The sequence below is a fragment of the Cebus imitator genome, unplaced genomic scaffold (genome assembly GCF_001604975.1).
Source record: "Cebus imitator isolate Cc_AM_T3 unplaced genomic scaffold, Cebus_imitator-1.0 Scaffold338, whole genome shotgun sequence".
Taxonomy (NCBI): Eukaryota; Metazoa; Chordata; class Mammalia; order Primates; family Cebidae; genus Cebus; species Cebus imitator.
Genome location: NW_016107653.1, coordinates 315,779 through 330,236, shown reverse-complemented (window position 1 = coordinate 330,236; position 14,458 = coordinate 315,779). Strand labels below are relative to the sequence as shown.

The 14,458-nt window shown below is 48.0% G+C and overlaps 2 protein-coding genes across 3 annotated transcripts in view; one reads left to right on the top strand and one right to left on the bottom strand.

The window, feature by feature from the left end:
- The window catches only part of LOC108287162 (cytochrome c oxidase assembly factor 8), a 15,703-nt gene extending 9,368 nt beyond the window's left edge, over positions 1–6,335 (bottom strand). Inside the window, exon 1 of the mRNA XM_017505368.2 lies at positions 6,161–6,335. Coding sequence (XP_017360857.1) covers positions 6,161–6,322 — 162 coding nt within the window. The 5' untranslated portion in view covers positions 6,323–6,335. The remainder of the gene's footprint in view (positions 1–6,160) is intronic.
- A 122-nt stretch (positions 6,336–6,457) lies between these two features.
- BAG5 (BAG cochaperone 5) lies at positions 6,458–10,393 on the top strand. Of its 2 annotated transcripts, none has more exons than XM_017505361.2 (2): positions 6,458–6,664; positions 8,107–10,393. In XM_017505361.2, exon 2 carries the CDS (start codon positions 8,135–8,137, stop codon positions 9,476–9,478), a length of 1,344 nt encoding a protein of 447 aa, XP_017360850.1. In that variant the 5' UTR covers positions 6,458–6,664; positions 8,107–8,134; the 3' UTR covers positions 9,479–10,393. The 2 variants fall into 2 exon arrangements, with proteins under 2 accessions (XP_017360850.1, XP_017360851.1); XM_017505362.2 differs by lacking the exon at positions 6,458–6,664 and adding an exon at positions 6,865–7,183.
- Positions 10,394–14,458: the final 4,065 nt, after the last annotated feature.

The following is a 14,458-nucleotide window of genomic DNA, read 5'->3' as shown; positions in this document are numbered from 1 at the left end:
AATTCAACAAGGTAAACTTCATGTAGAAGATCTCAAGATAAATAAATTGAATTACATAGAAGAGGATTAATCCAATCTGGATTTAATTAATGTAAAAAAAAAAACGTTGGCTGGGTGCAGTGGCTCACACCTGTAATCCTAGCACTTTGGGAGGCCAAGGTGAGCGGATCACCTGAGGTCAGGAATTCAAGACCAGCCTGGCCATCATGGTGAAACCCCATCTTTAAAAAAAATTAAATTAAAAAAAAAAAAGTTTAATCAGCCAGGCGTGGTGGCATGTGCCTACAGCCCCAGCTACCAAAGAGGCTGACGCAGGAAGATTACCTGAGCCAGTGACGTTGAGCCTGTGGTGAGCTGTGTTTGTGCTACTGCACTCCAGTCTTGGCAACAGAGCAAGACCCTAGCTTCAAAAAAGGGAAAAGGATTGTTATTTGTGGGCTCATTCCAACCCTCCTCCTCTTAGAAGTTAGGTGCCCCGTGGGCAGGCCCAGGCTGGTGCTCCCTTTGCGTCCTCAGGAGACCCCGTCTGGAGCTGCAAACAATAAACTTCCGATGGATTCCTAAGAAGGTGGATTCAGCCTTTCTCTGTATACATCAATCTGTCTGTCCCTGCGCCACCATGCAAAGGCCGAGCACCACTCTAGGCACCAGGGAGGCATGTGTTAGCATGCAGAGCTCCTGCCTGTAGAGCCACCTGTGCGTGTGTGAAAGGAGACTCACACATGTATTTCTGTATCTCTGGCACCTCATGAAGAACCTGCGCAGGAAATACGAACCACCATGACACAAATGTTTCCACTGGTGTTTTAAGCACCATAATACAGGACATGGTTTTCAAAAATGCAGAAGAGGCTTCATGAGATATCTTGCTTAAATCAACATGCAATGGATCACTTTTTTTTTTTTTTTTTTTTTCTTTTTAAAGATGGGGTTTCTCCATGATGGCCAGGCTGGTCTTGAACTCCTGACCTCAGGTGATCCATCCACCTTGGCCTCCCAAAGTGCTAGGATTACAGGTGTGAGCCACCATACCCGGCTTTTTTTTTTTTTGAGAAGGAGTCTTGCTCCATCGCCCAGGCGGGAGTGCAACACTGCAACCTCTGCCTCCAAGTGATTCTCCTGCCTCAGTCTCCCAAGTAGTTGGGATTACAGGCACCCACCATCATGCCCAACTGATTTTTGTATTATTGTAGAGAGAGAGTTTCACCATATTGGCCAGGCTGGTCTTTAACTCCTGACCTCAGGTGATCCACCCACCTCTGCCTCCCAAAGTGCTGGGATTACAGGTGTGAGCCACCATGCCCAGCTGGATCACTCCTATTTACCAGTTTAGTAACTCTAAACCTCTAACCAAGAAGAAGACGGGGTTAAAATGGCCTGTTCTTATGAAAACTCAGGTTCAAATGTCTTGTAGCTTCTACCAGTCACAGAAGAATTCAAACCTTAGTAAGCAATCCATGGAAACAGAAAAAGAAAGTATACACCACAGCTCGTTTTTGAAGCTAAAAGTGACTTTGGGCCGGGTACGGTGGTTCACGCCTGTAATCTCAGCACTTTGGGAGGCCGAGATGGGCGGATCACGAGGTGAGGAGTTCGAGACCAGCCTGGCAAACATTGTGAAACCCAATCTCTACTAAAAACACAAAAAATGAGCTGGGCATGGTGGTGGATGCCTGTAATCCCAGCTACTCAGGAGGCTGGAGCAGGACAATCACTTGAACCTGTGAGGCAGAGGTTGCAGTGGGCTGAGATCATGCCACTGCACTCCAGCCTGGGCAACAGGGCAACAGAGTGAGACCCCATCTCTAAAAAAAAAATAAGAAAGGCTGGGCGCAGAGGCTCATGCCTGCAATCCCAGCACTTTGGGAAGCTGAGGCAGGTGGATCACCTAAGGTTAGGAGTTCAAGACCAGCCTGGCCAACAGGGTGAAGCCCCATCTCTACTAAAAATACAAAAATTAGCTGGACATGGTGGTAGGTGCCTGTAATCCCAGCAATTCAGGAGGCTGAGGAAGGACAATTGCTTGAACCTGGGAGGTAGAGGTTGCAATGAGCCAAGATCACATCACTGCACTTCAGCCTGGGCGACAAGAGTGCAACTCTGTTTCAAAAAAAAAAAAAAGAAAAAGAAAAAGAAAAACAAAATCACTCAATCCTGATGGAAGAACACACCACCAATGAAGTAGTCTCCCCTGCACCATCTCTCAAAAAGTTAAATCTGAATGTGGTTGGCCAGGTGCGATGGCTCACACCTGTAATCCCAGCACTCTGGGAGGCTGAAGTAGGCAGATCACCTGAGGTCAGGAGTTCAAGACCAGCCTGGCCAACATGGTGAAATCCTGTCTCTACAAAAAATACAAAAATTAGCCGGGTATGGTGGCGGGCGAGTGTAATCCCAGTTACTGGGGAGGCTGAGGCAGGAGAATCGCTTGAACCTGGGACATGGAGGTTGCAGTGAGCTGAGATCGCACCATTGCACTCCAGCCTGGGTGACTGAGCAAGACTCAGTCTCAAAAAAAAGAACAAAAAATCTGAATGTGGTCAAGGCTCTAGACTATAGCTGTCAATTTACAGGAAACAGAGGTCAGAGGAACATGTTAAATTACACCATGAAGATGCAATCAGCAAAATCCAAAGAAGTTTCAAAGGAAATGTGATCCCCTCTCCAAATAAATTCCTTTAAAAAAAAAAGGCAAGGAGGTACTACTCAGGAGGCTGAGGCAGGAGATCGTTTGAATCCGGGAGGTGGAGGTTGCAGTGCGCCCAGATGGTGCTACTGCACTCCAGCCTGGGCGACAGAGCGAAACTCCATCTCAAAAAAAAAAAAAAGAAAAAAGGTAGGGAGGTGATGGAGGCAGAACCTATGGATTAAAAAAGAACTAAAAGGGAGTATCTCTGAACCTATTCTGGTTTGGAAACTGCGAGATTAAAGAAGAAAAAGAACTAAAAAAGCCAGACTAACTCTTATGTGCAAACAAGTTTAGGAACCAATGATGCAAACTACATAGATAAGACACAGGCAGGCATGAAGTGGCAAGGGAACAGAATTTAAAAGTCCAGTTTTATTTCTCTTTACCAAAAGCAGATATTTCTGAAAAGCTGAGTTTTAAAGTAAATTTGGAAAGAAGAATGGTGCCTGACTCTAAAGTTCTATAATATTTTTCAATTAAAAGCTGGTGCTGGCAGGGCTCAGTGGCTCACGCTTGTAATCCCAGCATTTTGGGATGCTAAGGCGGGGGCATCATCTGAAGTCAGGAGTTCGAGACCAGCTTGGCCAACATGGTGAAATCCCATCTCTACTTAAAAACAAACAAACAAACAAAAAATTAGCTGGGCATGGGGGTGCATGCCTGCAATCCCAGCTACTAGGGAGGCTGAGGCAGGGAAATCGCTTGAACGCAGGAGGCGGAGGTTTCAGTGAGCCAAAATTGTGCCATTGCACTCCAGCCTGGGCAACAGGGCAATAACTCTGTCTCAAACAAACAAACAAACAGGCCAGAGAGGTCTCTCATCTTGAGAACAGATCCATGGTAAGATTTATTTCACTTTAACAGGAAGAAATGCTGGGAGCCGTGGTACATGCTTTTAACCTAGCAGTTTGGGAAGCCAAGGCGGGCGGATAACTTGAGGTCAGGAGTTGTCTCTACTAAAATTACAAAAAATTAGCTGGGCATGGTGGTGGGCACCTGTAATCCAAGCTAATTGGAAGGCTGAGGTACGAGAATCGCTTGAGCCCAGGAGGCGGAGATTGCACTGAGCCGAGATCGCACCACTGTACTCCAGCCTGGGCAACAGAGGGAGACTCCATCTCCAAAAAAAAAAAAAAAAAAAAAAAAAAGAAAAAAAAAAAAAAAAAAAAAAAAAAAAAAAAAAAAAGTCTATATGACAATGGAGAAATCCTTATTTCTTTCCAGTACGAGTTCACAAAATAAGCTAGGGAGAATCCTCCCCCTGGGGAAAAGTCTTGGTTGATTTCCAGTTTGCTGTCTTAGAGCATTTTCAGATACTTGTTGTATCTTTCTGCCCAAAGACAGAGATGCTGAATGGGTTTCTATGCTCTAGAAATAAAAGGCAAGAGCTTGGCCAGTGTAACACAGAAATGAGCTAGCCACTCGGGTGTCTGTTTGACAGGTTGCTCTGGTAACTCCTTGTTTAAACTGTAAACTAGACAGACCTTCAAAGCTACAATTATAAAAGTGTGCTAACAGCCACAGCCCAACAGAAATGAAAATGTATAGGCAGGCACATTTGCAATTTTTAATTAGCTTTTTTTTTTTTTGAAGATGAAGTCTCGCTGTCATCAGGCTGGAGTGCAGTGGCTCAATCTCAGCTCACTGCAACCTCCAACTCCCGGGTTCATGCGATACCCCCTGCATCAGCCTCCTGAGTAGCTGGGATTACAGGCATGTGCCACCACGCCCAGCTAATTTTTTTGTATTTTAGTAGAGAGGGGGTTTCACCATGCTGGCCAGGATGGTCTCGATCTCCTGACCTCGTTATCTGCCCGCCTCGGCCTCCCAAAGTGCTGGAATTACAGGCGTAAGCCACCGAGCCCCGCCACTTTTTTGAGGCAGAGTCTCACTCTGTCACTCAGGTTGGAGTGCAGTGGCGCCACCTCGGCTCACTACAACCTCTGCCTCCTGGGTTCAAGCAATTCTGCGTTCAAGCAATTCTCCTGCCTCAGCCTCCTGAGTAGCTGGGACTACAGGTGCCCACTACCACACTCAGCTAATTTTTGTATTTTTAGTAGAGACAGGGTTTTACCATGTTGGCCAGGCTGGTCTCGAACTCCTGACCTTGTGATCCACCCACCTCGGCCTCCCAAAGTGCTGGGATTACAGGCCTGAGCCACCGTACCTGCCTACTTCTTTAATTTTTGTTTAAACCAAGCTTTCCAGCCTCCCTCACTAACCTACTTAATATTTGCATGCTTAGGTTGAATATTTTATCTCCAGCCCCTTCCGCACTGTTAGTCAACATTTTCATCTGACAGATGGAATCAAGGCCTAGACCTTCCTTAAACAAAACACCCCTCCCAAGAAGCTAAAAGGCCTTCTTATAAAGGCCTCCCATCCTTTATAAGAAGTACAACTTAAAAAAATTGCTTGCCACTGGGTGCGGTGGCTCATGCCTGTAATCCCAGTACTTTCAGAAGCCAAGGCGGGCAGATCACGAGGTCAAGAGATCGAGACCATCCTGGCCAAGATGGTGAAACCCCGTCTCTACTAAAAATACAAAAATTAGCTGGGTGAGATGGTGGGTGCCTATATTCCCAGCTACCCAGGAGCCTGAGGCAAGAGAATCGCTTGAACCCTGGAGGTGGAGGTTGCAGTGAGCCGAGGTGGTACCACTGCATTCCAGCCTGGGTGACAGAGTGAGACTCCATCTCAAAAAAAAAAAAAAAAATTGCTTGTCACTCTTTCTTGCTACATTCTTTGTGAATCTTTGGCCAGTAACATGCATATACCCACACACAGTTTGCAAATAAGAACAACTATTCAACGTGAAGTGCTACAAAAGTATGATGATAAAGTGCTCACCACTTGAAGAAAAGCAGTAATAATTTTAACAAAGCCAGAACACACACACGCACACACACACACACAAACACGGAAAAAATGCACGCTGTCTACGCCCAGAGATCTTTAAATATAAAAAATAATCATTCTTGGCCGGGAGTGGTGGCTCACGCCTGTAATCCCAGCACTTTGGGAGGCCGAGGAGGGCAGACCACCAGAGGTCAGGAGTTCGAGACTAGCCTGGCCAACATGGTGAAACCCCCCTCTCTGCTAAAAATACAAAAGTTAGCCAGACGTGGTTGTGGGTGCCTGTGGGTGCCGGTAACCCCAGCTCCTAGGGAGGCTGAAGCAGGAGAATCGCTTGAACCTAGGACGCGGAGACTACAGTGAGCCAAGATCGCGACACTGCACTCTAGCCTGGGCAACAAAAGCAAAACTCTGTCACAAATTAAAAAAAAATAATTCTCAGGAATAAATAAGATAGGTACAAACTTGGTAGGTGACTCTGTTATGCTTAAAGGTTCTGGCTGTCAACAGTCCTCGACGGGGCGGCGGCACCCTCAGTCCCATCGAACCGAGGGCGTTGACGCGGGAGGCTTGGGGCCGCCCCTCCCGGCCCAACGTCCCCAGGCGCCTGCTTACCCCGCTGGGAGCCGCATCCCTGCGCTCGGCGCCGCGCTCGGGGGCTAGCTGACAACCGCGGCCGGCGAAGGCGCGGCAGAGAGGAGGGAGAAGGCTCCTCTTTCCCGCCCGCAAGGCCACCATGGCCCCACGCCGCCTGGCTCCCGCGGCGCACGGCAGCATTGCGACGACGCGAGGGACCGTTTTACGGCAGGGTCGCGAAGCCCGAGGGAGCGCGGCGACGCGGCCGATCGTGCGCTTTCCCTGCGGTGCGGCGGCGGCGGGGTCGGCAGGCGGCGCCGACTGACCCGGCCGGCCGCTCCTTGGTCGCGGCCACTCCAGGCTGCCTCGCTGCGCACTGGCGGTGGGCGTGGCGCAGACGGCGGCTAGGAGCAGACGCCGGAGGTGTCCCCGGGTTTGGGGTTGTTCGGCCCGGGGCGGGGCAGGCGGGCCCGGGCGACGGCCTGAACTGCGGAAGTCGTGGAGGCGTCAGCGGCGCGTCGCGCGATGGCGCGGGCGGGACAGGTAAGCAAAGTGCGGCGTGTGGCCTTTTCCCTTCGTCGCGGGGACGAGTGCAGCCTCACATCGGCGCGGGGCTCCCCACCCTGCCACCCGTATCCCAGCGCCCACCCCCGCGTGGCCTGTTGGCACAGGCAGGACCGGGCCGGACTCGGTGCCGTCCCCGCCCCTGGGTCGGACGCGGGTCGGGGCAGGCCAGCTCTGGTCTCTGGTGTCTCCGGCCGGGCCTCGGCTCCCCTCCTTGACAGGCTCTACCCGGCCGGGTCGAGCGCCTCTCGCGGGCCCATTGTGAGGTCAGGGCCGGCGGGCGCGCCCTGGAACCCCGGCCGAGACGCCGGGAGCGGCTGCTACAGCAGTAGCGGCCCCTTCACCGCCGGCCCCTTCACCAGCTGCCCGGCTCAGACCTAGTCGGGAGGGGCGCGAGGGATGCAGCTCGGGGCCCAGCTCCGGTGCCGCACCCCGTAAAGGGCTCATCTTCCACCTCGCCACCTCAACCACAGGACGCCAAGACCGCAGCCAGCTCAGGTCTCTTCTGGGTGAAGGGCCAAGAGGGAAGGGCGAGGCGGGGAGGAAGGAGCGCCGGCGGCCTGCGCTCCGTGGCCGTCAGGATACCCACAGGGGATGGATACTTTTCCGTTCGTTACCCACCTTGAGCAAGCCGTTTGATAGAAGCCAAGAGCATGAAACATGTATTGAGCCATAGTGGACTCTTAGTGGGAGGCGAGTGAATGGATTATTCATAATTATCACGTTTCCGCGGGTTGTATTTTTTTGAGAGAATGGAGCACCATAGGTGCTGAGGAGGTTCTGGGCCTCCAAGGCCCAAGATGGTGCCCTTCAGCGCAGTCCCTGTCGCTCTTCTAGACCTGTGGGGTTTTTACCTCTTCAGAGAGACATCTGTGAGGGAAGATGTGTGAGGAGCTAAAAGGATGGGGCAGGGAGGTGCACAAAGGGATGGAGAGAAACCAAGAAGCAGGAACCTTGGGGATGGCTGAGAGCCACTGGTTTTTGTTCTAGTGGTTCAGTGTCTTTGGCTTAAGAGTTTCTGGAAACTAAGGCATAGCTGTTTGGCGGAGCGGGGTGTTAGTGTTCGGAAGGTTACAAGAGCTATCCTTTGACGTTGCACAAAGGTGCCTTGCTGGTTCCAAAAAAATAGTTTGTGCCGCGTGCAGTGACTCACACCTGTAATCCCAGCACTTCGGGAGGCGGAGGCGGGCGGATTGTCTCAGACAGCCTGGGCAATATAGTGAGACGTGCCTTTACTAAAAGTAGTAACATTAGCTGGGCGTGGTGATGTGCGACTGTAGTCCCAGCTACTGAGGAGGCTGAAGTGAGATGACTGCTGGAAAGTATACCTTTTTAAAATGAGAATTTTAGAATGTCTTAATATATCATTAATGTTCTGCAGAAGCTTTGTGCTGTAATAAGTTATTCTTGTCATCTTTTAGTGCTTGTGAAACTGAACACCACAAAAGTATGGATATGGGAAACCAACATCCTTCTATTAGTAGGCTTCAGGAAATCCAAAAGGAAGTAAAAAGTATAGAACAGCAAGTTGTCGGCTTCAGTGGTCTGTCAGATGACAAGAATTACAAGAAACTGGAGAGGATTCTCACAAAACAACTTTTTGAAATAGACTCTGTAGATACTGAAGGAAAAGGAGATATTCAGCAAGCCAGGAAGAGGGCAGCACAGGAGACAGAACGCCTTCTCAAAGAGTTGGAGCAGAATGCAAACCACCCACACAGGATTGAAATACAGAACATTTTTGAGGAAGCCCAGTCCCTCGTGAGAGAGAAAATTGTGCCGTTTTATAATGGAGGCAACTGCATAACGGATGAGTTTGAAGAAGGCATCCAGGACATCATTCTGAGGCTGACACACGTTAAAACTGGAGGAAAGATCTCCTTGCGGAAAGCAAGGTATCACACCTTAACCAAAATCTGTGCGGTGCAAGAGATTATCGAAGACTGCATGAAAAAGCAGCCTTCCCTGCCGCTCTCCGAGGATGCACACCCTTCTGTTGCCAAAATCAACTTTGTGATGTGTGAGGTGAACAAGGCCCGAGGGGTCCTAATTGCGCTTCTGATGGGTGTGAACAGCAGCGAGACCTGCAGGCACTTGTCTTGTGTGCTCTCCGGGCTGATGGCCGACCTGGATGCTCTGGATGTGTGCGGCCGGACAGAAATCAGAAATTATCGGAGGGAGGTAGTAGAAGATATCAACAAATTATTGAAATACCTGGATTTAGAAGAGGAAGCAGACACTACTAGAGCGTTTGACCTGAGGCAGAATCATTCCATTTTAAAAATAGAAAAGGTCCTCAAGAGAATGAGGGAAATAAAAAATGAACTCCTGCAAGCACAGAACCCTCCTGAATTGTATCTGAGCTCCAAAACAGAATTGCAGGGTTTGATTGGACAGTTGGATGAGGTAAGTCTTGAAAAAAACCCCTGCATCCGAGAGGCCAGGAGGAGAGCGGTGATAGAAGTGCAAACTCTGATCACCTATATTGACTTGAAGGAGGCCCTTGAGAAAAGAAAGCTGTTTGCTTGTGAGGAGCACCCATCCCATAAAGCCGTCTGGAACGTCCTTGGAAACTTGTCCGAGATCCAGGGAGAAGTGCTTTCATTTGATGGAAATCGAACCGATAAGAACTACATCCGGCTGGAAGAGCTGCTCACCAAGCAGCTGCTAGCCCTGGATGCTGTCGACCCGCAGGGAGAGGAGAAGTGTAAGGCTGCCAGGAAACAGGCTGTGAAGCTTGCCCAGAATATTCTCAGCTATCTCGACCTGAAATCCGATGAATGGGAGTACTAAAATACCAGAGATCTCACTTTTGATATTGTTTTGCACTTCATGTATACTTCTATGTATAGAGAGCTTCTAGTTCATTGAGCCCAACTGTGATTTATACATGCATATTTCAATCTCAGTATTTATGATTCAAGCAAATTCTATTCAGTATCTGCTGCTTTTGATGTTGCAAGACAAATACCATTACAACACATTAACTTTTCCATTCGGATCGTTATCTGTATGATGTGGTGTGGTTTGTTTGGTTTGTCCTTTTGTGTGTGTGTGTGTGTGTGTGTGTGTTTTTAATCAGAAAATGAAATAGAGGCAGCTTTTGTAAATTTTAAATGGGTTGTGCAAGCATTAAATGCAGGTATTTCAGAATCTAGAAATAGGCATAACCTTACATAATACTAGGAAGATTATGAGAAAGGGGAAATTTTTGGTTAAATAGGAGTAAGCAGTACACGTTCTGTTTTATTGTGCTCGACAGAGATTTTTTTTCACTTGTAAGGCCTGATTGGTCCTACTCAGCTTAATGGGGTGAGGTTTTTTTTGTTCGTTCAGTCCATTCTTTTGAAAACATTTTTAGTTGGAAAAACAGCATCTGTATTTTCCCCATACTCTACATTTTAGAGAGGGGAATCTTGTTTTTGTGTGTAACATGAGAAAATTATGAAAACTAATAGCCAAAAAACCTCTGAGATTGCATTAAAGAGAAGGGATAAAGGACCAGCTATAAATACCTTGTAAATTGTTTTTGTAATATCTGAACTTATTGTTTTTCTTAGTAATTCATAAGGATGGTAACATTTAAATGAAGTTAATGGACCTTTAAAAAAAAGAAAGGAAACACCCGTACCTGTAGTTGGAGGATGGAAACTGGAGATTGGCCACCAATGTCAGGTTATATTAAAACAGCCAAAAAGTCTGAGTGTAGCATGTAATGGTTCTTTCGTGTTGTTGTCCAAGGCTGTAAAATGGACAGCCTTGTCACGCCTCCCCAGTGCTGTTAGTAACCTGGAAGGACCATGCCTTCCCGTTTCCTAGGCCGCCACTCCCGTAGTAAACATCATAAAGATCGTCTGCTCCAGGACCAATTAGTGAAACCTGCTGGGAATTAAAGGCCTGCTCTGGGTGCCTGCCAAACAGCTGAGCTCATGTTAGGGGCATGTGGCGGTTTCTTTGTTGACTGAAAGAGCCATTAAAGTCAGTCGTGCATGAAGTGTCTCTCTTCTGCTAAAGGATGTGTATTTCCATAAATACTTCCTGAGGATCCAGTACAAAATAATTTCCCGAAGTTCTGAAGTGCCTTGAGAACCTGTTGGTCCCAGTGTTACAACAGACTCTCCCCAGGGTCACCTTTCGCCTAGTCATCTTATTACGATACCTCTTTGGAACTCCAAGGTATTATTACTCACTTTCAGAGATGCTAATTTTGTAACTTTGTGTAGGGAAATCATCACTTTAAACAACTGAAAGTATGATAGCTAAGGGAGTAGGCTTGGTCGGTGGAGGTGGCTCACACCTGTAATCCCAGAACTTTGGGAGGCTGAGGCGGTGAATCACAAGGTCAGGAGTTCAAGACCAGCCTGGCCAATATGGTGAAACCCCATCTCTACTAAAAATACAAAAATTAGCTAGGCATAGTGGTGCACACCTGTAGTCCCCAGCTGCTCGGGAGGCTAAGGCAGGAGAATCACTTGAACCCGGCAGGTGGAGGTGAACCAACATCAAGCTACTGCACTCCAGCCTGGGTGACAGAGCAAGACTCCATCTCAAAAAAAAAGTAGTAGTCTTTAATACCTAAAAAATGACAAAAGTGTAACCCTTAACAAATCTTCACTTTGTCTCTCAGTATTGCCCATTCATTAAAATCCCTTGATATGTCTTTCCTACTGGAAATGTTCTAGAGCCACTGGGTGGGGTCAGAGGGCAGTCGGTATTTAGGCCGTGAGCCTCCCACACTACTGTAGGCCCAACACCTGGCAACCGCGGGCTTGAGGCAGGTCACTGGAATCCACATTTTGGCCAGAGTAGTTTTAAGATTGCTTTTCTGTATCATAATTTTAGAATTCTCTTAAAATCGTGAGGAAGAGTTTTTAAATGAGAGCCTTGTTTAATTACACTGCCGGGAAATCCTGGTTACACTTGAGGGGCACATCTTCCACCAGCATACTACTTACATTTTGAATTTCGTTTTGTAAAGTTAAATGTCCGCATTCCCTTTAAAAGTGCCCGTTGTTCTTTGAAAGATGTCGCCATCATTCTTTTCAAACAAGTGTTTGTGTCCCTTTTGCTAAGCTCTGGGCATGGTGTGAGTACGGGGTGTCAGCTCTTCCATGGTCATTTTGACTTGTTCACGGGTTATTTTCGTCATGGAAATGATCAGATTGACCTGGAGTGACTGTCAGGCATGGCTTTGTTTCTGTTTTCAATCTGTTCTAGTTCCTTGTACCGGATTATTCTCCCGCAGTGAACCCTGGTGACACTGATGTAGCTCTTCGCCGCCCTCATGGGAGCTGTTTGTGTTAATATGGGCTACTGCATGTAATTCCTCAGCTGGGCTCGTCACATTGTATTGTATTTTTGTGATCTTACATGAAAAGAATCTGTACTGCAAGTAAAGCCTCCTCCCCAAAAATGTGTGGCCTTGGGTGTGCATTAAACGCTATAATCCGTGCTCGTGCAAAAAATGGCTGGAAAGTTTGCTTTCTTTACATTCAGTCAGCCTTGCTTTATCCAAATAGAGGAAAGCCAGTCAGCCTGTAGTGGAGTATTTACTAAAATCAACATAATGAATATGTCTACAAAGTATAGTTTACTGCTTTATTTTGCTAAAATGTATATATATGTGATATACTTCAGTTTGAGAAGTTTAGCCAGTTTTTATTTGTTTTTGTCAATTTCTATCTGGTGTTTAAGGGTCTGATCTTAGCTTATACATGCAAGTTTTGGGGTTTTTTTTTTTTTGAGCAAAGCTTTTCAGCTTTTAATTTGTTGGGTATTTTTCTCTTAATAACTAGAGAAATATTGGCCGTAATACAGGTGTGTGTTTCCAGTACCTTGGTTCCTGTCCCCTCTGTCAACTCTTTGACAATTGGAACAGTATGTCTTCAATAATTCAGTGTTATTTTGATATACACATATTAGTACACTCTTCGTTATTCTTGAAATAAAGCCAATTTCTTAGGCTTGCGGTGGAGAAAGGCTGACAGCGTCTGAGGTGTGTGTTCTTTACATAGCATCACCTTCGTGGACTGTCTTGACCTGGGTGAGGAGCCCTTCCTTACTGGAGCCCAGAGCAGGCAGGCCTGGGGGCAGGCGGGCTCCTTGGCTGCAGCTAGTGGCCATGCTGTAAGGAGATGAGGGTGGTGTGTGTGTGCCAGGACCCACGCCCGGGTGACGAGGTCACTGTGCTTGTTGAGACAGCCCAGGAAGTATGTGTGTCATGGGGGTTGGCGCCTCATGCTCTGCTCCTCCAGGAGGGTGCCCGCATCTCAAATAGGAATTGACTATTTGTAGAAAAGAGAAGAACCTTTGAGACTGTTCTGGAAAGGGCCTCTCCCCAGAGAAGAGTTGTTGATAGTGTGCTATGAAACTGTCTTCCCTGCTTTGTGACAGAGGTGTGGGAGTCTTGTGTCCATTTGGCCCTTCTGGGTATGTGAGGTTCCCGACTCCAGCCTCTGGCCCTCTCCGTTGAGTAAAGCCCGTGTGCGAGGACTGCGGACGTGCCTGGCGCACCTTGGGCAGTTGTTTGGCCATTGGAAGTCCACTACGTGACAGCACTAACTCGTTTTCCTGTTTTTAACCCTTTCCTATTGTATTTTCTGTTGTCTTCTCTGCCCGCTTTTATCTTCCAGGTGATCCGAACAGAGGCAGCCTGTGCAAGCCTCACAAATGCACGGCAGGCCCAGAGCCCAGAGAAATGATGGGTACAGGTTAAAGAGAAACACTCTGGGGGAAATGTGAGCTTTTCAGTAAATCCTCTACCACGTGAGGATTCCTATCACTTACCAACCAGGCTCCAAGCGTATCCTCGTGTTGTGCTGAGGGTTGAAGATCCACTGTGCCACCAGTGGCGGGGGAGAAACTCCAGGCTAGTAAGAGAAGGGACGGGGGGAGTTGGCTGCGCTGGGTCTGTCTCAGGCGTGAATGTCTTGGTGTCAGGGCGGGTGCCAAGTGCAAGCTGGAGGAAGACCAGTGGCTTAGGGAAGGGTCTCACCGCGCTCGTCAAGGCTGGTTAGAAGAAGGACAGGAGGCTGGTCGCGGTGGCTCACACCTGTAATCCAAGCACTTTGGAGGCCAAGGCGGGCAGATCACCTGAGGTCACGAGTTCAAGACCAGCCTGACCAACACAGTGAAACTCAGTCTTAAAAAAAAAAAAAAAAAAGAAGAAGGAGGATAGGAGAGGGTGGGAATGGTGGCTCACAGCGGGCATCTTGGCACTTTGGGAGGCTGAGATGGGAGGATAGCTTGAGCCCAGGAGTTCAAGACCAGCCTGGGCAACACAGACCCTGTATCTACCAAAAATTAAAATAATTTTTTTAAAAAAGAAACCTAGCTGGGCTTGGTGCCTCACGCCTGTAACCCCAGCACTTTGGGAGGCCAAGGCTGGCAGATCATGAGGTCAAGAGGTCAAGAACATCCTGGCCAACATGGTGAAACCTCATCTCTACTAAAAATACAAAATTAGATGGGTGTGGTGGTGTGCATCTGTAGTCCCAGCTAAAAAAAAAAAAACTGGAGTGGGCTGAGGGCAGTGCCCTGGCAAGCTTGCCTCGTGATTCTGGGTACCCGCTGGGCCCTAATTGGGGTCCCCTTGTATGTAGGTCTGGGGTTGCCCCTGCTGGTCAGGACATGTCTGAGGGCATCTTATGTATCTTGTGCTATGATTAGATGCTTCCTTGGTTAAGCTATCATTAGTTAAACTTTCCTGTGTGTCAAGCCCTGTACAAAATGTTTTGGGTTCTTTTGTTTTTTATTGAAACAGGGTCTTTTTTT